At 45.9% G+C, this 26,056-nt stretch overlaps 2 protein-coding genes across 2 annotated transcripts in view; one reads left to right on the top strand and one right to left on the bottom strand.

Moving 5' to 3' along the window:
* LOC115104488 (histone-lysine N-methyltransferase 2C-like) overlaps nucleotides 1–15,764 on the top strand; it is a 264,974-nt gene extending 249,210 nt beyond the window's left edge. The window contains 18 exon segments of the mRNA XM_065006980.1: nucleotides 900–2,711; nucleotides 2,833–3,039; nucleotides 5,521–5,685; nucleotides 5,895–6,036; nucleotides 6,251–6,398; nucleotides 6,586–6,764; nucleotides 6,996–7,129; nucleotides 7,754–8,024; nucleotides 8,662–8,774; nucleotides 9,403–9,486; nucleotides 9,765–10,947; nucleotides 11,200–11,336; nucleotides 11,853–11,995; nucleotides 12,721–12,904; nucleotides 13,182–13,298; nucleotides 13,434–13,507; nucleotides 13,623–13,731; nucleotides 14,049–15,764. Coding sequence (XP_064863052.1) covers nucleotides 900–2,711; nucleotides 2,833–3,039; nucleotides 5,521–5,685; nucleotides 5,895–6,036; nucleotides 6,251–6,398; nucleotides 6,586–6,764; nucleotides 6,996–7,129; nucleotides 7,754–8,024; nucleotides 8,662–8,774; nucleotides 9,403–9,486; nucleotides 9,765–10,947; nucleotides 11,200–11,336; nucleotides 11,853–11,995; nucleotides 12,721–12,904; nucleotides 13,182–13,298; nucleotides 13,434–13,507; nucleotides 13,623–13,731; nucleotides 14,049–14,141 — 5,295 coding nt within the window. The 3' untranslated portion in view covers nucleotides 14,142–15,764.
* Nucleotides 15,488–26,056, bottom strand: part of LOC115104901 (polypeptide N-acetylgalactosaminyltransferase 11-like) — a 64,699-nt gene continuing 54,130 nt past the window's right edge. Inside the window, exons 11-12 of the mRNA XM_029626298.2 lie at nucleotides 19,771–19,908; nucleotides 15,488–16,961 (exon numbers count right to left, since the gene is read on the bottom strand). Coding sequence (XP_029482158.1) covers nucleotides 16,830–16,961; nucleotides 19,771–19,908 — 270 coding nt within the window. The 3' untranslated portion in view covers nucleotides 15,488–16,829. The remainder of the gene's footprint in view (nucleotides 16,962–19,770; nucleotides 19,909–26,056) is intronic.

Genomic DNA, 26,056 nt, shown 5'->3' with positions numbered 1-26,056 from the left:
CACCTATGTAGATATTCCATTTAAATAATCAGCCGTTTCCAGCTACAATAGCAATTTACAACATTATCAATGTGTACACTGTATTTCTGATCAATTTGATGTTATTTTAATGGACAAAAAATGTGCTTTTCTTCAAAAACAAAGACATTTCTAAGTGACCAAAAAAACGTTTGAACAGTAGTGTCGATTCTACAAGTGTCTGAAAATCTATTGGAGGGATGCGACAACATCCTTCCACAAATTCCATCAGTTGGTGTTTAGTTGATAGTGGTGGAAAACGCAATCTCGGGCAGCTCTAGAATCTACTATAAGTGTTCAATTGGTTTTAGATCTGGTGACTATGACACACACATACACACACCCTTTAAACCCCCTATGCTCCTTTGAGACCCTCTTTCAAAGTCATTGAAATCTCTTCTAGCCATGGTAGACAAAATAATGGCCAACTGAGCATTTTTATACATGACCCTAAGCTTGATGGGATGCTAATTTCTTAATTAACTCAGGAACCACACCTGTGTGGAAGCATCTGCATCACTCATTTACTCGTGTTTTCCTTTTTGGCAGTATATTCTAAGATATTAAGATAATGTTATTTACTTGGTAATGGTTCAATCTGATTTCTTGTGGGTAGTGAATTCATTGAAGCATTTACTATATCACTAAGCATTCTCTAGTTCCAGGTAATTGCCAATTTTATGGAGGCATAAGCAACAGAAAATAGTATTTGATCACTCTGTTCTTTCTGTGATTGCCAGGTAAATACCAATTCTAATTGGGCTGGATACAAAAGTGGTGCCTTAAAACGTTTCTCAATATCTTATTGGACTGTGCAGATCCCTTCAATCTGCTCACATTTCTCTGTTTTCTTTTTCCTCTGTTTTCTTTCTCTCTGGTAGATTCGGAAACAGCAGAAAGACCATGCAGAGCTGATAGAGGAGTACCGTGTCAAGCAGCAGCAGCAGCAGCAACGGCCATGTCTCCAGGCTCCTATGATGCCACCCATGCCTGGGATGCATACTCAAGCTGCCCCTACGATGCCCGGAGCGCCCCCTATGGGCCAGCCCATGATGGGGCCCATGATGCCAATGCAGCCCCACCCCAGCCAACATAACCCTGCCTGCATTCCCAACATGCCAGGCTGGCACCCAGGGGGAGCCCAAGGACTGATGGGAGGCCCAGGTCCAAGAATTCCAGCTCACATGCCCCCACAGATGCCCCTTGCTAGCCCTGCCCAGTTGCCACCGCCCCAGTTACCACCCCAAGCCCAACTACCACCACAGCCCCCACCCTCAATGGTGCCTGGCGCAAAAGCTACACCAACGGGAAACGGAGCAGGTGCCCAGGGAGCGAACGGTGGAAGTGGTGGCAACAGCCTCGCTGTGAAATTTGACGACAACAACCCATTCAGTGAGGGCTTCCAGGAGCGCGAGAGGCGGGACCGCCTGAGGGAGCAGCAGGAGAGACAGAGGGTCCAGCTTATGCAGGAGGTGGAGAGGCACCGGGCCATGCAGCAGCGGCTGGAGATGGAGCAGCAAGGCCTGGGTCTGGGGCCTACTGGGCTCCTATCCGGCTCTGGAGCTACAAACCCCGGAGGGGATAGCTTGGCCCACATGCCATTCTACAGTACTGATCTGCCCCAAGACTTCATGCAACCCTCTAGGCCTCAACAACAGCAGGGGCAGCTAGGGCCCATGTACCCCGAGCAGAGCAACATGCAGCCAAGCTTCACCAGCACTGGCGGGCCACTCCCAGGTCAGGGCTTCATGCCGGATGGTGAGCGCAGGTCCATGCCTGGGAACAGGGCATTTGGTAGTCCCGAGATGGGTCCCAATTTCCGGTCCAAAATCCCCATGCTACAGGGGCTTAACTACCCCCCTGGACAGCCCCGTCCCGCTGGGTTCAGAGACCGTGGGATGATGCCTCAGGTTGGGGGCGAGGGACATGGACCCCCATTCGGAATGGACTCATCCACCCCCCTACCTCCCAACTACCCCGGCTCAGGCCAGTCCTTGATCCAGCTCTACTCCAACATCATCCCAGAGGAGAAGGCCAAGAAGAAGAGGAACAGGAAGAAGAAGAGAGACTCTGTCGACGACGCAGACTCAGTCAAGACCCCATCCACTCCCCACTCAGACCTCTGCGCCTCACTGACTCCCTCCCACATGTCTGACACCTCATCCACCCCCACCCGGAGCCTCAGCATTCCCGGAGAGCAGGATCTGTCTGATCTTTTCCTCCCTGTGGGGTCCTCGGGTTTGGCCCCCTCCTCAGAACTGGAGAGGCAGCTCTCGGGCAGCAGCTTAGCCCAGGGTGGGCTCTCCAACATGGGCTCGGAGAATGACCGGGCCTCCCTGTTTGACGAAACCCTTCAAATCAAGCTGGAGAGGATAGAGACTGAGTGCAGAGGGGCCGTGGCAGCCAACGAAGGGTCTGCCTTGTGGCACGGTCCCCGAGCCGGGGGGATAGTGAAGGAGGAGGAGGGAAGCGAGGGGGGGCTCTCTTCCCCACTCCATGGCGCCAAAGGGGGGGACGCAGGGAATGAGCTGCTTAAGCACCTGCTGAAAAACAAGAGTACGCCCCCGCCAGGTGCCAGCGCCAACCAGGCCCCTCCCACACAGCAGATGTCCTGCAACAGCCTTAGCTCAGAGCAGGAGGCCTCGGCAGACCTCAAAGCCACCGCCAGGCCGGCCTCCATCACCAACAACATGGTGAGAAGGGAAAGACCACATTCACACAGATGCTATTCAGTACTACATTCCTAAAGAAAGCCCTTTGTTGTGTCTATAATAGTAGCTCACCAACCTTGCTTGTATCATTGTATTTTCCCAGACTCCCCCACACAGTCAGCTGACAGGAAGCACAGAGCTTCTAGAACCCTCGGTTCCGGCACAGGGCAAAAGGAAGCAGCAACGCAACAAACGGACGCCCAAAAACGGGGCGGAGAAACCGCCGGTACGCTACAAGAGGAGGAAGAAGGAGGAAGAGGAGAGGCAGATCAGTTATTCCAGTACTGACAGTCTGACACAGCTCAAACGGGTACATGTCATAGTAGTCAGACACCAAACAGTGTTGAATGTGTTGATTAGCGTGTGTTTATTGAATCTGCAGTGGCGATTTTAGCATGTAAATCTTGGTGGGGCAAACTCAACAAGAAATGTTTTTATGCATGCCAGCAAAGCCACTACACAACACATGAATTTCACTATAATGGTGACAAACAGTGCCCACAAACTGTTAGGGTCTACATAAAGCTGTCCCAACAGCAGATCTTTCTTTTCAGCACCATGGAGGGAATCCTTACCACCGCTACACCTGGATATCAGCTGAGCCTTGTCTGGCAGCAAAACAGTTAATTTAGCCTCATTTACTGCCTTTAAAAAAAAAACATTGCTGCTATGGTTGACCTCCTTAAACAAATGTGGTTTTGCCTGGCAATTGAGATGTACAAACTATGGCATAAGGGGACGATAAGAGGCAATTCGTAATTTCGATTAAGACATTAATGAGCGAGCTAAGACGGACATAGTCATTATAACTATTTTTTTTCAGCACTTTTGAAATGTACAGCGACAGAATTCAAAACATGGGCCGTTAAGAGTATTATCGCTGTACACCAAGTCACGACCGTAGGATAAATAAAATGGGCATAATAAGCAGACCATGAAAGCTCTTACAATATTCGATGATGACATTTCTCTAAAATAGGCTTTAGGCTACATGTGCACCACCAAGTCAGAATAGTAGGCTAAATTATGAGGGGCAAAGGGACCAAATTATTAGGGTGAGGCACATGGCTATTAACACCTTACTACACAACATATACTTAGTATTACTTTCTTAGCTAAAGTATACTTATCTCCCTGGCATATTACATCATTTATGCAGCAGCATACAAGCCATTTTGCACTTACCTTGTTCTGTGCTCACTTGAACAGGAAGGTAGCGTGACAGTCCTTCTTGTGGGCAAATTATGTCATCAAAGTCTGGCATTCATGGTGCTTTCAAGACAACTGGGAACTAAGTTTGAATCATGACGTCAGTGATCTTCAGGTCAAAGCTACAACGTGATTTGACGTCATTTTATCTGTGGCCAATTTTTTTTATTTCACCAGGTAGGCCAGTTGAGAACAAGTTCTCATTTACAACTGCAACCTGGCCAAGATAAAGCAAAGCAGTGCAACAAAAACAACAACACAAAGTTACACATGGGATAAACAAACGTACAGTCACCTTGACCTTAAGCCTTCTTAGATTGGCACTTCTAATGTAAATCTATGGCAGCACCCAACGGGCTTGAATTTTCTAGCTCTCCCTGTAGATTTTGCAGTGATGTAGTGTCCCCATGAGTGACAGAACACTGAGTCAATCACAGCACAACTAGAGAACATTAACATCCCCTACGCTCTGTATTTTCTGCTGGCTGCCCCACAACCACAGATAGCACAGAGCTAGCCTGAAACACCTGCATTTTGGAGCTGACTTACTCAAGAAAGCAAAACAAAGACAATGTTTATATGCGGCTTTATTAACTCAATGATTCATTTATTTTTACATTGTTTGCAAACTGATATGTGACGCTTATTAATGCAAAAATAACATGCAAACGTCCCACCTGCCCTGAATTTTTAAACATTTTTATTTAACCTTTATGTAACTAGGCAAGTCAGTTAAAAACAAATTCATATTTTACAATGACAGCCTGCCCCAGCCAAACCCTCCCCAACCCGGATGACGCTGGGCCAATTGTGTGCCGCCCTATGGGACTCCCGATCACTGCCAGTTGTGATACAACCCGGGATCAAACCAGGGTCAGTAGTGACGCCTCTAGCACTGAGACCGCTGTGCCACTCCGGAGTCCCATCGGACGGGTCGCCACTGTGAATGTGTTGATTGGCTAATTGGTCTGGTAGTATAGCCAGGCCTAAAACAAACGTCTGTATTTTGATCATTTAAAAAAATATATTTGATTGATGGTGTTTATTGTTGCAACTGTGTGGTGCCGCTTTGGGCAAATTATCACTCAGGCTGCTGCTGATTTTGTAGATGAACGTGTATCTGATATCTTCTTCTGCAGTTGCTTGGGCACAAACATGGGTGTTATTTTGCTGTTTTCTGTTAACACACCTCATAAATTACTGTCATCTTAATGTTTAATTGAACGGTCCGTGGATTTTTGAAAGAAGCACTCGGAATTTGTGGACGGCATAAACAGAATATTACATGGAAAATATATAGTACTTTTTAGGTGAATAATCGTAAAATAATTGCATGTCATTCAAATTAGGAGTAGATATACCATGGGTTATTCTGCAGTGAACTATTCTGCTTTTTGTCTTGACCTCCCAAGTCTCCGTACACTTTCGATAAAATGACTTCAGCTAATAACCGTCAATAGTTTTTATTCAATTTCTAGAACAAATTTTAATCCTGTTCAGTGCTTACCTCGAAATTTTAAGCAGTGAGAAAGAAAGCCTTTGGCCTTACTAACCCTCTTCCCCCTCTTGTCTTCCTCCACAGCAGCTCTCTCTGCTGCCCCTGATGGAGCCCCTAATGGGGGTCAACTTTGCCCACTTCCCACCCTTCGGCAGCGGGCAGGTCAACGGGGAGAACAGGCTGTCGGGCTCCTTCGGCAGCGCCTCTCTGGACGGCGTATCAGACTACTATTCACAGCTCATCTACAAGGTGAAGAGAGCACACCCTTAGGTCAAAAGTTGTGTAGGCACGTCCGGCTGTTTTTCATGTGAAGAGTACAACAAGGTATATTATAGGAAAGGAATAGATTTAATAGAAAAGAAAAAGGATACCCGCACACTGTTGAATGTTCCTGTATATTCAAACACATTTCCCTAGTTGGATCCAGTTAAAATGTTGTCTGCTTTGCCATTTTGTAGCAGAACAACTTGAGCAACCCACCTACCCCTCCAGCATCACTCCCACCCACGCCGCCTCCCATGGCGAGGCAGAAGATGGTCAACGGGTTCGCCACGGCCGAGGACCTCGCCAGGAAAGCTGCTGTCTTGGGCAGCCATGATGGTAAAGTGACTCGTGTTAAAAATCACTTTGGAGAAGTAATGCTGTGGTAATATTGTAGCCAATGTTAAAGTGATTTGAAAATATATTATATATATCAAAGAATCTTTGCTGGCATTTTAATGGCAAGACACATTTCTGTGATCTGAAAATAAAAAGGACAATCCATTTTTGTGTTTCAATGGCTGAAATATGTTTGTTGTTGAATTAACATTAGTGATCAAAGGACTGGGAGCCAAGCAGCTACCTACAGCATTCCGGACAGAGGAAGACCTCATGGCCCATGACATCACCCAGGGGCCCAAGACAGTGGACGTTCCCGCCTCGCTCCCCACACCACCCCATAACAACCAGGAGGAACTCAGGTGAGGACTTGCTAATCCACATTTCAATGGGATTTAGAGGCAGGGTGGTTCCTACATGGTTCCTTCTGAACGAGTAACTATAGTAACTCATTTTGCTTCTGAGGGGAGTATTAAAGACTGACTTCTATCCTGCTGTACTGCGCTGGCTCAGTGGTTGAACTAGTTTCCTTCATTCTGTATGTCCCAGGGGCCAGGACCACTGTGTAGACAGGGACACCCCCGACAGCTTTGTCCCCTCCTCATCCCCCGAGAGCGTAGTCGGCATGGAGATCAGCCGCTACCCCGACCTGTCAAAGGTCAAGGAGGAGCCCACCTCGCCTTGCTCCTCTCCCGTCATACCCATGCTGCCTAGCGCCAGCGGGAAAGGTAAGAATCACACACCTTTCACGCCTGACTGAAGTAGAGGTACCAATAAATGGTCATTTAGAGTTATGTTGAGTTAGAAGTTTTGCTTGTTAGTACTACTAATCATTAGGTAGCAATTGTATTGGTGAAGATCTTTAAGAATAATTCTCAGGCCAGGGTTATACAAGCATTTTAACTGCTGCTTTGTGTTAGTTCCTGTGGAATATTAGATTGTCTGGTTGTTTCCTTTAGGAACTGAGATAAAGCAAGAGGTCAAGACTGAACCCTCAAGCTCCTTCTTCGGGTCCCAGTTTGGACAGCCTCCATCCTGCGCCAAAGCTGGCCTGGTATCCATAGAAATCACCTTGAATCCGGTCTCAGCGGAGGTGAGTGGCTAAACGCAACTGTAAACAGCCCATTTTTACTATTATAGTTTCGTTTATTTCATGTTGTACACATTTGCAGATATAGACTGAATTGCAGTGGACATAGTGAATACATACATTACTGTAAATACACTTCTGGGTAACCAAGCCAGACCATATACAACACATTCAAGAAAGCTCATTTCCATGATAGTCTCACGTATAGCTTCGGGCAGGGGGAGGCAACTAGATTCAGCCGTGGGATGATTTTTGTCAGAGCAAATAGACTGGGGCAGGAAAATAATTAAAATAATTTGCACATTGCAAATTGACTACAACTAAGCACAAAAAGAGCTTGTATTTGAAAATAATGATTTTATACCTTGATTATGTTGAGACACGATCACATATTTATTTTTTTATTCGTGGGAATATTTGGGAACCGATTGCCTAAATTAAACACAGTTTTTACAGAATTCCAGGTCATTTTAGTCCAAAATAATAAAAATAGGTTCCCCCCAAAAAATACAAATCACTCACGGGCCGAAAACGGCCACCTGTTGCCGACCCCTGGCATGGGGCTGTTGTATTGACCACCACTGGCTATAAACTTATTTGACTTCCCTGACACTTCTGGACCTGCAGAACATCCCTGGCGTTGTGGCTGCGGTGGCCGATCTACTGTGTGTGACCATCCCCGGCAGCTACGAGGTGAGCCGCAGCCCAGAGCGCAGCTCCCTGGCCTTACTGGCTGGACTCAAGGTGCCTCAGACCCAGGGAATAGACCCCCTTCACGTATCCATGTTTCCCCAGCACCAGCAGCCCCCCACCATGAGGTCCCTGAGACCCCCTGGATCACCCAACCATCCCAGAATTAGCCAGCCATTTCAGCCCATTGGCCCACCCACCAGCGCAGGTCAGTACCCACCAGCGATCCAACTTTAATCAGCCGATGGTAACAACTGATAGTGATGGAAGAAATTAGGTTTCTGGCTTCAGAGCTGGTAAAACGGTGGTGGCACTATATCTTTCAGTGAAATTATTTATTTATCACTGTCATGTTATCAACAGACTAACAATCAAATGGCATGCGTTCCTAAGCTTTTCATGTAGGTTATTTCAAAACATGATTTTTCAGTTTGTACAAGCTATTTTAGTAAATATCTTTTAGCTCAGGAAATGGCAGGCAGATAAGCACTGTGATTAAGTTATTTTCCCATTAGCCTCAATAAAGGCAATTGGCTGTTTAGAACAGATTTTGGGCTAAATCTGGGCATGGAAACACCAGTCTGTGTGTGAGTCAGAAACCTCTCTACTCTCAGTGGATAGTCCCATCTAGCCTCATATTGATCATGTCTGAGATGTGAAAAGTTAATGAAAGCCACTAATGATTGGGGAGGTTGAACCTGTTAGCACTTTGGCTAACTTGATTGTGAAGAAGCCCTTTTGAAATAACCCCAATGCAATCACAATATCTGTCTGTTTCCTTCTTGTTCAGCTGTCTTTCACCCAGGTGTTTTTTGTGACGAATTGATGTAAAAAATGTGTTTTAGGTTCAGCTGCCAGGGGGGAGGGGCCTAAACCCCAGTGGTGTTGCCACTGCAAGGTGGTGGTTCTGGGAAACGGAGTGCGCAAGTCCACCAAAGACCTAGCCTGCAGCAAACGGGTAAGCCCCAGATCAGTTGTTACTCAACTGAAGCAAGTATTGTTACTTAATATGAACATGTTTAGTCATTTAAACTGCAAAAGCCTGAAATGAATTCCTATCGTATAAGAATATGAATTGTCAATTATTTATTATAAGTATTACCATAATACATTCACTAGTAGTGTACAGTGAAAATGATCAGAGTTTTGTTGATATGGAATGAGATTTATCTAAGCCCAACAATAGTAATGAAATAAAGTAAACCTAACTGCCGCGACGCACCGTCTGATTTACCACGAGATGAGTGGAGATGGCCTGGGTTGAGCATGATTTAATTAGGTTAACAGCCAGCCTGTTTAAATCAGGAGTTACCTTTTGATCTTCTCCTCCTGCCAGCCCACACATGTACACACTTGCCTAGATTAAATAAAGGTCAAATAAAAAACAATGGTTGTTTCTAGACAGTGCGCGACTAATGCATGTTCAGAACAAGTGACCTGGTTCCTGGTCATTAAAGGCAAAACGTTTTGCAACAGAAAAAAAATAAGTTTCTTATTGGACAGGTTTAGTTGTCCTCTCAGTTTCAGAGCATTTCCTTTATTTTTGCGGCAACTGAACATGATGCTGATGTCTCTGCTTTCTGCAGGAGAGACCGAGTCAGGTCTTCTGCAGCTACAACTGTTTTGTCCTCCACACCGCAGCCACACAGTCCAAAGCCACAGACAGTAAGGTGTGTATCTCCAACTGGACTCTTAGCTTTTTGAGAACCTCACTGACACCAGTACGGTAGGGAGACAGACGACAAGGCGGGATTGTTACAATAGGTTGTAGATTGCATGGAGAATGAGTGGATTTATGGGTTTTCATTTTAGCGCAGTCAAAAAGCAGGTGGACTATTCTAACATGGTCTAACAATGACCACAGCTGGGCAAACAAAGATGCCATTGCTGAGAGTAATTAGCATGAGACTTTTCATTGGATTCCTAATGAGTAAACTCTCTTTCGCAGCCAAACACGTCTCCTCTCTTGCCTGAGTCGTCGGTCAAAGAGAGCCCGTCTAAGGTGCTCCACCAGTATAGTAACAACATGTCCACACTGGACGTCCACTGCCTGGCCCAGCTGCAGCCCAAACAGTCTGCCCCCTCCAGCCCCCCTCCCATCTCCTTGCCCACAGAGAAACCCAAGCCGGACACCCTCAAGGTGACGGTCAAGCTCAAGCCAAGGCCCCGAGCAGTCCACTCTGCCAGCGGGGGTGGTGATGACATGTCGCCCCGCCACCACAAGCGCTGGAAGGGCCTGCGCTGGCGCAAGTGGAGTGTACACGTCGTGTTTCCCACTAGAGGCAGCCTGCTGTCCTCTCTGCCCGGTGAGGATGAGGTGGATGAGCTGCTGAGGAAGCTGGGTGCCTCTCTGCGTCCCGATCCCCTCCCCCGGGACCTGCGGCGTTGCTGCTTTTGCCACGAGGAGGGCGATGGCATGACAGACGGCCCCGCACGCCTCCTCAACCTGGACCTGGACCTGTGGGTACACCTGAACTGCGCCCTGTGGTCATCTGAGGTGTATGAGACGCAGGCGGGCGCCCTGATCAACGTGGAGCTGGCACTGCGGCGGGGCATGGCGGTGCGCTGCACCTACTGCCAGCAGACAGGCGCCACCAGTGGCTGCCACCGACTGCGCTGCGGCAACGCCTACCACTTCACGTGCGCGCTCAAGGCCCAGTGCACCTTCTTCAAGGACAAGACAATGCTGTGTCACCTGCACCGGCCCCGTGGCATCGGCGGTGGCGACGGGAGAGGAGGCGACAGGGCCGTGGCGCCCGCCACTACCCACCACGACCAGGAGCTGCGATGCTTCACAGTGTTCCGCCGCGTCTACGTGCAGCGTGACGAGGCACGGCAGATGGCCAGCATCGTGCAGCGTGGCGAGCGCCGGCACACGTTCCGCGTGGGAAGCCTGGTGTTCCACACCGTGGGTCAGCTGCTGCCCCAGCAGATGGCTGCCTTCCACTCAGCGAACGCCATCTTCCCCGTGGGCTACCGGGCCAGCCGCATCTACTGGAGCACACGCCAAGGCAACCACCGATGCCGCTACCTGTGCTCGGTGGAGGAGAACGAGGGCCAGCCGGAGTTTGTGGTGCGGATGATAGAGCAAGGCTACGATGACCTGGTGCTCACCGGCGCCTCACCCAAAGGTAAGAGGGCAGGGTCAAATACATAAGTCAAATACTTCAGGTCCACTTATGTGCAAACAATTCAAAAGCTACATCAAACTCACCTCAAATACTTTGACAAATGCATTTGTCTGGTGTAGAAACAGGGTGAAGGATGGTTAGAAAACCAGCCAAAGTGTGGGTTATGGTTAGATTTACACAAAGTAAAACTAGACACATCCTGATAAATTAATCTAGTTACCCTGACTGTCGAATCTCCCCTCGGTGTTGTAGGTGTATGGGACAAGATTCTGGAGCCTGTGGCTGACCGGCGTAACGAATCAGGAACTCTGAAACTGTTCCCCGTCTACTTGAAGGGAGAGGACCTGTTTGGATTCACTGTCACCGCCGTCACCAGGATCGTAGAATCGGTAAGAGCAGAGATGGCAAGAGAGAGTAAAATGAATAGTTTGAGAGAGTTGAACGTTTTAGGTGGGTGTGCAGTATAGCAGTTTGGTTTTGACTTTTGAATTGGTTTGGGCAAATTTTTAACACTTGTGTTAAAAGCTCCCATGCAAAATAACTTCAACTCCATTAGGTGCTTTAAAGGAAAAGGCTTTCCATATGCACTCTAAGTACTTTGATGAAAGGTTCTCCATCAAACACACTAGTTTTATCTGACTTTGCAGTTGATTATGAAAGCACTTTTTCAGTCTAAGGTTAAGTGGTGTAAGAGAACTATTTTATAAACTCCCTGTAGGAAAAACAGTTCAATAAATCCACTCATGTATCTTAATGGAAACCTGAAATGTCCTGTTGAGTGTTTAAAGTAAGATGAATACTTAATTGCAACTTGTAATTAACAACTATTGGTTTTTATTGACCCATTTTAATGGATTGAACTGCTTGAAAATGTTTTTAAAAATTAAAAAAATGTGTGTGTGCAGCTCCCCGGAGTAGAAGCCTGTGACAGATATACTTTCCGGTTCGGACGCAACCCTCTCATGGAGCTCCCCTTGGCCATAAACCCAACTGGCAGTGCCCGCTCAGAACCCAAGGCCTGCAGCCATGTCAAGAGGTTGGTGTTAAGGTATTCTGTGTCATTTTACACTTAAGTTCCTGCCATGTTTGTTTGGGTTGATCACTGTTTTATCTCTGCAACACTTTGTCTTTGTTCCATCCACAACAAGGTGTTCGCTCTCCTCTTTCTTTATGCGTGTTGTTCTTCCTTTAACTTCACTGCTGCCTGCTTGAAGTCAAAGCAGGTCATCTTTCAGCTTTCATTTGTTTAAATCAATGAACAGCTCAGTAACAAAAGATAACTGGCTTCCCTCATCACTGTTTTCTTGAAATAGTCATCCTTCAATGTCACATCTGTTATCAGTCAGCATTGTACATCTTACTGTCTTAGTGCCCTGATGACACATAAGTGACACATTCGCTGTAAAATAATGCTAATGTTAAATATCCTGGGTTCCTGGAATGGTACTTACCGTTACATGTTGGTATATCTGCTCCCAGCCACACATTAACTGCCTTTCCACCCCAATAACTCTGGCTTCTCATTTGGTGGAACACCGCTTTCCCCGGACCCAAATGAAGCTTATTCTTGGACCTTTAAATGGAGATTATCCATGTCTGTTTGTCCAGAAAACCACCAAAATGCTGTTCAATCACCTTTCCATCAATGTCATACATGCATAGAAATAGAATAAGTAGAATGGTAGTACTGTGTTTCTATTTCGATGGTCATATGCTACTTCCTGCGGGAATGCTTCAGGGTGTTGTATGTTTTGGCTCCTCCTCTTCCCATAGACCTCACACTTTGTCCAGCACCGGCATCGTCTCCTCTAAGTCCATGCAGACGGTTGGCAGCGTGGGTGTGGTGGAAGCACCGGAAGAGCTGATCCCCAAGCAGTTTGCATCCGTCCCCTTCCAGTACCGACGCATGAAAGCTGAGTGGAAGAGCAACGTGTACCTGGCGCGCTCCCGCATTCAGGTCTGTCACTGTGCTAGGGCTACATGCAGACTCTACTCAGGCCCTGATGCACATTCAATATAATTGTCTAACTTATTCAGGCACAGAAGTATCTCAATCCATTTTGCTTGATGCACATTGATTGAATTCAATTGGTTGCTTTTATGGTAAGTAAGTACAAGTTACCTGTTGGGTTATGAGGACATGACTGATATGGCATCATTCATAGTGGTCGTTTGCTTTGATTCATTGAGTTCAGTGTTTGAGGTGTTGACCCTCACGGTTTCTGTCCTGGCAGGGGTTGGGTCTGTACGCCGCCAGGGACATTGAGTCCCACACCATGGTGATTGAGTACATTGGTACCCTCATTCGCAATGAGGTCGCCAACCGGATGGAGAAGATGTACGAATCCCAGGTGAGTTCAGAAACCATTGCCATATGTTTCCCACAAGACTAAATATCATCCCCCTTCATCTTAACATCTACATGATAGCATAAGAGAAGAATGGCAATGTTGTATCTTCCATGTTATTCCCTTGCTGTGGTGCAGAACCGGGGAGTCTACATGTTCCGCCTGGACAGTGAGCATGTTGTCGACGCCACCATCACTGGCGGACCAGCAAGGTAAGAGTTTCCTACGTTCAGAATAGACCATTTGACCCTACTTGTGTTACATTTCAACTCTGTGTAAATGTCACTAGCATGTAGGAAAGTGGTTTACCTTTGGCATCGTCCTCAGATACATCAACCACTCCTGCGCCCCGAACTGCATCGCCGAGGCCGTGAGCTTGGAGAGAGGCGACAAGATCATCATCAGCTCTTGCCGCAATATCCAGAGAGGAGAAGAGGTAAGATATCCTCTTTTCATTAGCAATATGTATCCAGAGAGGAGAAGAGGTAAGATATCCTCTTTTCATTAGCAATATGTATCCAGAGAGGAGAAGAGGTAAGATATCCTCTTTTCATTAGCAATATGCCTCGTTATTGAAAGTAGAGACTGGAGACACATTGCACTGTGGCTACCTCAGCCATGTGACATCAGCTAATGTTTAAGAATGGTCTCGTTGTATCAAGCATGCATAGAATTTTGCATCGTTATCATCAGTTTGTCATTGAAGTAATAAGCACCTGAAGTGTTGATCTGATTTCTCTCTCTCTCTCTCAGCTGTGCTACGACTACAAATTTGACCTGGAGGATGACCAGCATAAGATCCCTTGTCACTGTGGTGCGGTTAATTGCCGGAAATGGATGAATTAGAACTGGGACAGTTGGGGCAAAATACAGGCTACAACACTTCCAAATGATGGCGCACACACATTCCTTGTTATCTTTTTATATGCTTGTTGGTTCGTCAGCTGAAAAACGTATTACTTAAACAAAGACAACTTATCAGGGCAAGACACTGACCGCAGAACTGTTAGAGAAGACTAAAGAGGGAAGGGGCATCGCAGGCACGAAGACAATTCTTTTTGAGGCTGAGAACCGAGTCTTTGACTTTATATATATATATAAATGAATGGATTAGGGGAGGGTGTTTTGGGGTAGAATTCACCAGTTGACCAGGAGAGTTTTGTGCTGGCCACCGCCTTATTTAGTTATTGAGGCAGGTCCTCTGGATTATGAAATATATACAAATATATATATACATATAGTTACACAAATGTAGACACCACTGAACAAGGAATGTACAGAGAAGACTTCCTTAGGGACAAAGCTAAGGGATTGTTAACTTGCACTAAAACAAATTTAGTCGAAAATACTTGATTCCATGAGTCAGTTTTTTTCCTTTTATGTAAAATACCAGAATTTTTGTATTTATTATGGAATCGCCGGCAAACTGCTGCCCAGTCTGATCAGAACGTGTTACTTTATACAAAGTGTAAATAGTCAATTAAGTAAACAATTGACCAAATGCTACCATAACTACATCATGGCTGTTTGGGTGAATACATTTTTTTTGAGAAAAGTATTTAAGAAGGATGTCATATCATTCTAAGAGTTTATGTGCTGTATAAAACTGTACAGAATGTGTAAAAAAAAAAAAAAATCTAGAGTATTTTTGTTGTATTTAGAATTAAGTTGTGTTGTCAAATTCTGACCACTTGAAGAATATACTTTGCGTTTCATTTTCCTTAGGACAATTTCTGTTTGCATTGACACGCGCAATCAAAGAGAGCACCAATCACATCGAGACGACTGAAATCCTAACCCTAGTTAATCTGACGTGAATGTAGAATTAGAGAGAACTGTGAATTTAAGGTTGGAAGCCACCAAACCATCAGTTAGCTTCTTTAACTGTATGTGTACAGCAGTCACTCTGAGATTCACCTCATACAGATAATGCTGTGCTTGGGGGAAAAAATGCATTTTACTTACCAATTGCAGGAGACACAATTATGCTTTTCACATGAAATGATTTTTGTTTTTTGTTTACATTTCTTAAACATTCTGTTTAGTGCTGGCTAGTTGAGAAAAAATATGCTACTGTATGATGATTTCTTTACACTCAATCACGAAAATTGGAATCTGGTACTAGCATTTCGTTGACCAGTTTGAAATGAAGTTTTCATGTGTGTGCACAACTTAAGTGAACTGTACAAAAGTTGGTATATTCAGTCTCGTTGTAATAAACAGTACATGGCATGATGTATTTTTAAACTTTCAGAAGAATCATTTGTATATAATTTTCCATAATGGTTAATGAAATTTGTTTCTTGGACATTTTCTCCTCTTGTACAATATTCAGACCTCTTTAATAGTGTCTCTTTTCTTTGTCCTGTATAGTAATGTCTAAAAAGCCTTTTTGAAGTATACAGCGTGTGATGGAGTTTGGAATCAGATTTAGGATAATTTACAAAAAATAAAATATTTTACATCTTACATTTGCGCTACTTTTCTCTGTGGGGGTAAATGGACAACATTTTAATAAGAGCCTGACAAAGACTTTTAATCAATTGCAAATTTGTCAAAAGGGATGTTCATACTTCAAATAAACATTTAGTTGGTTGCCTCATTGCAAAAGAGAATAACTAATACAAAACTGCACCACATAACTTAAGAAATTACATTTGGATTTGATAAGGGAAAAACTAGAACTCAAATCATTGTCAGATCTTGTTCAACCATCATAGCTCACCAGTACAGTGCAGAACAGGCCGTGAGTATGGATGACATTGCTAGTATTGTGGGCATGACCCAAGACCGCTAGATACTGTAGGAAATTCCATTTCTATTCGACATGATTTACGTAGACTGCACACACTATCCATCACTTGGTCAATATACCTGATGTAGAGCTAACACAGTGTAGCCTATCAATACAGTATTAAGGAAGTCGCCTTGCACATTTCAAGGGCATGAAAAATACATAACTTCAAAAACAAACTCCAGTGATCAAAATATTTGTACAACAGAAAGATACTCCCAAAGAAATGTCAACTAAATAACATGCAGTACTGTATGTCATAGCAATTAATATCAGATTGTAATAAGTACAGAATAAAATGCAATTTAACTCTAAAACCTCTAACACTGGCAGTCCATTGTTCTTAGTAAACACTTGTTTGGGACTTATACAAGATTACACGTTTCTCTGAATTGTCTAATGCAAGAGTGCTGTGCAAATTGGATTAAATAAAAAATAATTTGCATGATGCATTGTAAAATGTTTTATCTAAAACAGGACATGGAATACTAATTTTCAAGAGGGGGAAGTCAGGCATACGAATGACTACAGTACATATAGCGTACCCACTTAGAGCTCCATACTTTGTGCACGTCAGGCCGGAAGCAGTTCTGAAGACAAACAGCATTCGTTTTCTTCAAGAACACAGTCCGTATAATTAGTTCCATCCCTCTCTTGCTTAGTTGTAGCAGCATGCAGTACTCCCCCCATCCAGGGGGGCAGTCAGCGTCTGGTATGTAACTAGTCGTGGGGTATCAACATCAGCCCTCCAACTGCCACTGCTGGGACTGAGAGCCGTTGCAGATTGCCGTGGCAACATATCCCTTGGGGCTGATTGGGTCGACCACGGCCAGGCATTGGCCCACTGAGACTTGATACAGCCGGTTGCTTTTCTGGAGAGAGTTGGAGGAAGACAAGGCCATGTGTTACATACAGAATTGGGGTAGAGGAGGAAGACAGGGCCATGTGTTACATACAGAATTGGGGTAGAGGAGGAAGACAGGGCCATATGTTGCATACCCTGCCTTCAGAAAGTACACTACATATACAAAAGTTAGTGGATTCGGCTATTTCAGCCACATCCGTTGCTGACAGGTGTATAAAAATCGCTCACACAGCCATGCAATGGCTTCATACTGAAGAGCTCAGTGACATTCAACGTGGGACCGTCATACTGTAGGTTGCCACCTTTCCAACAAGTCAATTCGTCAAATTTCTGCCTTGCTTGAGCTACCAGTGTCAACTGTAAGTGCTGTTATTGTGAAGTGGAAACCTCTAGGAGCTGCTCAGCCACGAAGTAGTAGGCCACACAAGCTCACAGGACAGTAAAAATGGTCTGTCCTCGGTTGCAACGCTCACTATCGAGTTCCAAACTGCCTCTGCTGCAACGCTCACTATCGAGTTCCAAACTGCCTCTGCTGCAACGCTCACTATCGAGTTCCAAACTGCCTCTGCTGCAACGCTCACTATCGAGTTCCAAACTGCCTCTGCTGCAACGCTCACTATCGAGTTCCAAACTGCCTCTGGAAGCAACGTCACCACACAAACTGTTCGTCTGGAGCTTCATGAAATGGGTTTCCATGGCCGAGCAGCCGCACACATGCCTAAGATCACCATGCGCAATGCCAAGCGTCGGCTGGAGTGGTGAATCACGCTTAACCATCTGGGTTTGGCGGATGCCAGGAGAACACTACCTGCCCGATTGCAGTGCCAACTGTAAAGTTTCGTGGAGGAGGAATAATGGTCTGGGGCTGTTTTTCATGGTTCGGGCCCCTTAGTTCCAGTGAAGGGGAATCTTAATGCTACAGTATACAATGACATTCTAGACAACTCTGTGCTTCCTAGTTTGTGGCAACAGTTTGGGGAAGGCCCTTTCCTGTTTCAGTATGACAATGCCCCAGTGCACAAAGCGAGGTCCATACAGAACTGGTTTGTCAAGATCAGTGTGGAAGAACTTGACTGGCCTTCACAGAGCCCTATTCTCAACCCCATTAAACACCTTTGGGATGAATTGGAACACCGACTGCGAGCCAGGCCTAATCGCCCAACATCACTATTGCTCGTGGTTGAATGGAAGCAAGTCCCCGCAGCAACATCTAGTGGAAAGCCTTCCCAGAAGAGTGGAGGCTGTAATCGCAGCAAAGTGGGGGACCAACGCCATATTAATGCCCATGATTCTGAAATGAGATGTTCTATGAGCAGGTGTCCCCATACATTTGGTCATGTAGTGTGGGATTAAAATAGATTTGTCAACCATCTACAGAAAATACTTGCCAAAGAGGAGGAAAAATTCGATCATTAGTTTAAATTATAAGTAGTCAATCCAGAGTCAATAAAAGTTAGAATCACCTTTGGCAGCAATTAGTCTTTTTGGGTAAGTCTAAACGCTTTGCACATTTATTTTTTACATTTTTCAAGCTCTGTCAAATTGGTTGTTGATCATTGCTAGACAGCCATTTTAAAGCAGATTTAAGTCCAAACTGTAACTAGGCCACTCAGGAACATTCAATGTCATCTTGGTAAACTCCAGTGTATAGGCCTTGTGTTTTAGGTTACTCTCCTGCTGAAAGGTGAATTTGTGTCTCAGTGTCTGTTGGAAAGCAGACTGAACCACTTTTTACTCTAGGACTTTGCCTTTGCTCTATTCAATTTATTTTTTTATCCTAAAAAACTCCCAGTCCTTGGCGATGACAAGCATACTCATAACATGATGCAGCCACCACCATGCTTGAAAATATGAATAGTGGTACTCGGTGATATGTTGTTGGATTTGCATTCAGGACATAAATGTAATTAATAACTTCATCGTGCTCAAAGGGATATTCAATGTCTGCTTACTATTTTTTTTCTTCCATTAGGTGCCCTTCCCTGCGAGGCATTCAAAACTTCCCTGGTCTCTGTGGTTGAATCTGGGTTTGAAATTCACTGCTCAAATGAGGGCCCTTAACAGAGAATTGTATGTGTGTGGTACAGAGATGAGGTAGTCATTCAAAAATCACATTGAACACTGAGTCCATTTAACTTACTGTATGTGACTTTGCTCCTTCACTTATTTAGACTTGCCATAAAAGGGTTGACTACATTTCAGCTTTTCATTCATTTGTAAAAACATAATTCCACTTGGACATTATGGGGTATTGTGTGTAGGACAGTGACAAAAAAATAATCTTAATGTAATAGATTTTAAATTTAGCCTCTAATTTCAAAGGTCAAGGAGTGTGAATACTTTCTGAAGGAACTGTACAGAATGGAGGGAGAGGATAGAGACTGCGTACATTATCTACTGCACCTAATAAAGGAGCCCACTGGCGGTGGTTGAATAGAAGTGATTCCATCTCGTCATCACCATCATGATGCCCCGTGGTACCAGCGGTATGCACAAGTTAAATGCCACAGTAATACTGAAATGTATTAGAGAAGAAGCTGCCATGTCATAGGTGGCTCATTTCAGCTAGATTTATCTTGTTCTTGATACCATGTCTTGTTTTGACTGATCTACGTCTATGCTAATATGGCTAACCAACAACTGTAACAATGTATTTGAAAGCCAACAAGTGCTCATTGTGCGAATGTACTTATGTTTTCAAGTCAACAATCCAAGCCCCAGTAGTTGTGTTTCTAAACAACCAACCTGTCTTTTATATACAGATATGGGGATGATTTGTGGATTCAGCAACAGTGTGGAGGCTCTAGCTAACTCACCCCCAGGGTCCACTGTTGGGAGCCCCCTGAGCCGTGACACTTCATGAGGCGGGGTGGGTCAGACGAGCGGATCTCCGACATGTCCAGACACAGCAGGCCGGCTAGGATCAACTCGTGCTCCTCATCATAGGCCCACTCCTGGGGAGGAAGAGGGAGGTAGGGAAAGAAAGGCAGAAGAAGTATATACTGTATAAGGAAACCATGTCATGTGGTACAGACTCGAGTGAGGAATGTAAATTCATTTTAAAAAGCCCTTATTCCATATCCAATAGACTGTGGAATAAACCAGAATTTAAACTTGACCTACTCCCGATACTTATGACAAAAAAGTTTCACGCCTCATTTGTCAGTAGACGACTTCACAAACAACCGTTCACAACAGAAGTTGTTGACCTCATCGTGTACCCAAGAACTGCTGCAGTAAGACAGAAGTTCAGATGGAAAGAGAATAGAGAGCGAACCGCATGAGGAAAAGAGAGAGTGGGAGAACACATGTGGCACAGTGCAGAACTGCAGTAGCTTCAGCTGAACTTCTACCCCACACAGACAAAGTGACTCACTCTGCACCATTTTTACACACACAGGAAAGTGGAAGAGCTTGTCTAATGGAAGTGTATTTTTTTTTAGTTGAGGCTTGAAAAGATAGAAGCTCTTCCAGTGGATGTGACCCTGAAAGAGCCTGGGAGGGGGGGGATGTACTGGTACAGTTCATGTATTTCCAGGTTGAGATACTGCACTTTCCCCGTCTAGCCAGGGTAACGTACCCTCCTACAAAACAGTCATTGTAGCCATAAACAATGGTTGAAATAAGGTAATGAAAGATTAGGAGATAGGAGGTTGAAATAGAACTCATTTCATATTCTAGCACTAACCCTTATAACCATTGTCCCTGTCGCCGGACTAACAGAAGCGTCAAAAAGAGGTCAGAATCATGTTAAGGTTCTATTGTCACTGTAGGTCAATCAGAGGCTGGCAACATGAATAATGAGTGCCAGTGACGCATAGTAGACCATATGATGGAGGCGAGGCAGAGTCTCACACAACCTATTTCTCCATCGCTAGGACGTTTCCCCCAACCCAGATGGAGAATATCCATGGAACTTTGTTTGAAGTACAGGAATAGGCTTAATCTGGATCGGGGGAACTAGTTTTGAGACGCCGCACCCACCTATGGAACACTTCCGCCTCTCGGGTGAAAAGTGACGGCGCTAGAGCGGTGTTTATCAGACATTGAGACGTAACGAAAATTGGACTTCTAACAAAATTGTCTGTAGCGTCCAAACGGTTTGGCACACAAACCTCTCTATGGAAAGATGAGACGACAATCAAATCAAATTGTATTTCTCACATGCGTCGAATAAAACCAACAATGCAGTTTTAAGAGAAGTATTAACTAAAATAAACAAATAAAAAATAAAGATGATAATAGAAAAAATAACAGTAGCGAGGCTATATACAGGGGGTACCAGTACAGAGTCAATGTGGAGGCTATATACAGGGGGTACCGGTACAGAGTCAATGTGGAGGCTATATACAGGGGGTACCGGTACAGAGTCAATGTGGAGGCTATATACAGGGGGTACCGGTACAGAGTCAATGTGGAGGCTATATACAGGGGGTACCGGTACAGAGTCAATGTGGAGGCTATATACAGGGGGTACCGGTACAGAGTCAATGTGGAGGCTATATACAGGGGGTACCAGTACAGAGTCAATGTGGAGGCTATATACAGGGGTACCAGTACAGAGTCAGTGTGGAGGCTATATACAGGGGGTACCAGTACAGAGTCAATGTGGAGGCTATATACAGGGGGTACCGGTACAGAGTCAATGTGGAGGCTATATACAGGGGGTACCGGTACAGAGTCAATGTGGAGGCTATATACAGGGGTACCAGTACAGAGTCAATGTGGAGGCTATATACAGGGGGTACCGGTACAGAGTCAATGTGGAGGCTATATACAGGGGGTACCGGTACAGAGTCAATGTGGAGGCTATATACAGGGGGTACCAGTACAGAGTCAATGTGGAGGCTATATACAGGGGGTACCGGTACAGAGTCAATGTGGAGGCTATATACAGGGGTACCAGTACAGAGTCAATGTGGAGGCTATATACAGGGGGTACCAGTACAGAGTCAATGTGGAGGCTATATACAGGGGGTACCGGTACAGAGTCAATGTGGAGGCTATATACAGGGGGTACCGGTACAGAGTCAATGTGGAGGCTATATACAGGGGGTACCGGTACAGAGTCAATGTGGAGGCTATATACAGGGGGTACCAGTACAGAGTCAATGTGGAGGCTATATACAGGGGGTACCAGTACAGAGTCAGTGTGGAGGCTATATACAGGGGGTACCAGTACAGAGTCAGTGTGGAGGCTATATACAGGGGGTACCAGTACAGAGTCAGTGTGGAGGCTATATACAGGGGTACCAGTACAGAGTCAATGTGGAGGCTATATACAGGGGTACCGGTACAGAGTCAATGTGGAGGCTATATACAGGGGGTACCGGTACAGAGTCAGTGTGGAGGCTATATACAGGGGTACCAGTACAGAGTCAGTGTGGAGGCTATATACAGGGGGTACCAGTACAGAGTCAATGTGGAGGCTATATACAGGGGTACCGGTACAGAGTCAATGTGGAGGCTATATACAGGGGGTACCGGTACAGAGTCAGTGTGGAGGCTATATACAGGGGGTACCAGTACAGAGTCAATGTGGAGGCTATATACAGGGGGTACCAGTACAGAGTCAATGTGGAGGCTATATACAGGGGTACCGGTACAGAGTCAATGTGGAGGCTATATACAGGGGGTACCGGTACAGAGTCAATGTGGAGGCTATATACAGGGGGTACCGGTACAGAGTCAATGTGGAGGCTATATACAGGGGGTACCGGTACAGAGTCAATGTGGAGGCTATATACAGGGGTACCAGTACAGAGTCAATGTGGAGGCTATATACAGGGGGTACCAGTACAGAGTCAACGTGGAGGCTATATACAGGGGGTACCGGTACAGAGTCAATGTGGAGGCTATATACAGGGGGTACCGGTACAGAGTCAATGTGGAGGCTATATACAGGGGGTACCGGTACAGAGTCAATGTGGAGGCTATATACAGGGGGTACCAGTACAGAGTCAATGTGGAGGCTATATACAGGGGGTACCAGTACAGAGTCAATGTGGAGGCTATATACAGGGGGTACCAGTACAGAGTCAATGTGGAGGCTATATACAGGGGGTACCAGTACAGAGTCAATGTGGAGGCTATATACAGGGGTACCGGTACAGAGTCAATGTGGAGGCTATATACAGGGGGTACCAGTACAGAGTCAATGTGGAGGCTATATACAGGGGGTACCAGTACAGAGTCAATGTGGAGGCTATATACAGGGGGTACCGGTACAGAGTCAATGTGGAGGCTATATACAGGGGGTACCGGTACAGAGTCAATGTGGAGGCTATATACAGGGGGTACCGGTACAGAGTCAATGTGGAGGCTATATACAGGGGGTACCGGTACAGAGTCAATGTGGAGGCTATATACAGGGGGTACCAGTACAGAGTCAATGTGGAGGCTATATACAGGGGGTACCAGTACAGAGTCAATGTGGAGGCTATATACAGGGGGTACCAGTACAGAGTCAATGTGGAGGCTATATACAGGGGGTACCGGTACAGAGTCAATGTGGAGGCTATATACAGGGGGTACCGGTACAGAGTCAATGTGGAGGCTATATACAGGGGTACCAGTACAGAGTCAATGTGGAGGCTATATACAGGGGGTACCAGTACAGAGTCAGTGTGGAGGCTATATACAGGGGGTACCAGTACAGAGTCAATGTGGAGGCTATATACAGGGGGTACCAGTACAGAGTCAATGTGGAGGCTATATACAGGGGGTACCAGTACAGAGTCAATGTGGAGGCTATATACAGGGGGTACCAGTACAGAGTCAATGTGGAGGCTATATACAGGGGGTACCGGTACAGAGTCAATGTGGAGGCTATATACAGGGGGTACCGGTACAGAGTCAATGTGGAGGCTATATACAGGGGGTACCAGTACAGAGTCAATGTGGAGGCTATATACAGGGGGTACCAGTACAGAGTCAATGTGGAGGCTATATACAGGGGGTACCAGTACAGAGTCAATGTGGAGGCTATATACAGGGGGTACCGGTACAGAGTCAATGTGGAGGCTATATACAGGGGTACCAGTACAGAGTCAATGTGGAGGCTATATACAGGGGGTACCAGTACAGAGTCAATGTGGAGGCTATATACAGGGGTACCAGTACAGAGTCAATGTGGAGGCTATATACAGGGGGTACCGGTACAGAGTCAATGTGGAGGCTATATACAGGGGGTACCGGTACAGAGTCAATGTGGAGGCTATATACAGGGGGTACCAGTACAGAGTCAATGTGGAGGCTATATACAGGGGGTACCAGTACAGAGTCAGTGTGGAGGCTATATACAGGGGGTACCAGTACAGAGTCAATGTGGAGGCTATATACAGGGGGTACCAGTACAGAGTCAATGTGGAGGCTATATACAGGGGGTACCAGTACAGAGTCAATGTGGAGGCTATATACAGGGGGTACCAGTACAGAGTCAATGTGGAGGCTATATACAGGGGGTACCGGTACAGAGTCAATGTGGAGGCTATATACAGGGGGTACCGGTACAGAGTCAATGTGGAGGCTATATACAGGGGGTACCAGTACAGAGTCAATGTGGAGGCTATATACAGGGGGTACCGGTACAGAGTCAATGTAGAGGCTATATACAGGGGGTACCGGTACAGAGTCAATGTGGAGGCTATATACAGGGGGTACCGGTACAGAGTCAATGTGGAGGCTATATACAGGGGTACCAGTACAGAGTCAATGTGGAGGCTATATACAGGGGGTACCAGTACAGAGTCAATGTGGAGGCTATATACAGGGGTACCAGTACAGAGTCAGTGTGGAGGCTATATACAGGGGGTACCAGTACAGAGTCAATGTGGAGGCTATATACAGGGGGTACCGGTACAGAGTCAATGTGGAGGCTATATACAGGGGGTACCGGTACAGAGTCAATGTGGAGGCTATATACAGGGGGTACCAGTACAGAGTCAATGTGGAGGCTATATACAGGGGGTACCGGTACAGAGTCAATGTGGAGGCTATATACAGGGGGTACCAGTACAGAGTCAATGTGGAGGCTATATACAGGGGGTACCAGTACAGAGTCAATGTGGAGGCTATATACAGGGGTACCGGTACAGAGTCAGTGTGGAGGCTATATACAGGGGGTACCGGTACAGAGTCAATGTGGAGGCTATATACAGGGGGTACCGGTACAGAGTCAATGTGGAGGCTATATACAGGGGGTACCAGTACAGAGTCAGTGTGGAGGCTATATACAGGGGGTACCGGTACAGAGTCAATGTGGAGCCTATATACAGGGGGTACCAGTACAGAGTCAGTGTGGAGGCTATATACAGGGGGTACCAGTACAGAGTCAATGTGGAGGCTATATACAGGGGGTACCAGTACAGAGTCAATGTGGAGGCTATATACAGGGGGTACCGGTACAGAGTCAATGTGGAGGCTATATACAGGGGGTACCGGTACAGAGTCAGTGTGGAGGCTATATACAGGGGGTACCGGTACAGAGTCAATGTGGAGGCTATATACAGGGGGTACCGGTACAGAGTCAATGTGGAGGCTATATACAGGGGGTACCGGTACAGAGTCAATGTGGAGGCTATATACAGGGGGTACCGGTACAGAGTCAATGTGGAGGCTATATACAGGGGGTACCGGTACAGAGTCAATGTGGAGGCTATATACAGGGGGTACCGGTACAGAGTCAGTGTGGAGGCTATATACAGGGGGTACCGGTACAGAGTCAATGTGGAGGCTATATACAGGGGTACCGGTACAGAGTCAATGTGGAGGCTATATACAGGGGGTACCGGTACAGAGTCAATGTGGAGGCTATATACAGGGGGTACCGGTACAGAGTCAATGTGGAGGCTATATACAGGGGGTACCGGTACAGAGTCAATGTGGAGGCTATATACAGGGGGTACCGGTACAGAGTCAATGTGGAGGCTATATACAGGGGGTACCAGTACAGAGTCAATGTGGAGGCTATATACAGGGGGTACCGGTACAGAGTCAATGTGGAGGCTATATACAGGGGGTACCAGTACAGAGTCAATGTGGAGGCTATATACAGGGGGTACCGGTACAGAGTCAGTGTGGAGGCTATATACAGGGGGTACC

The sequence above is a fragment of the Oncorhynchus nerka genome, linkage group LG22 (genome assembly GCF_034236695.1).
Source record: "Oncorhynchus nerka isolate Pitt River linkage group LG22, Oner_Uvic_2.0, whole genome shotgun sequence".
NCBI lineage: Eukaryota > Metazoa > Chordata > Actinopteri > Salmoniformes > Salmonidae > Oncorhynchus > Oncorhynchus nerka.
The sequence above is the reverse complement of the archived record's forward strand: the minus strand, read 5'-3'. Positions and strand labels throughout refer to the sequence as shown.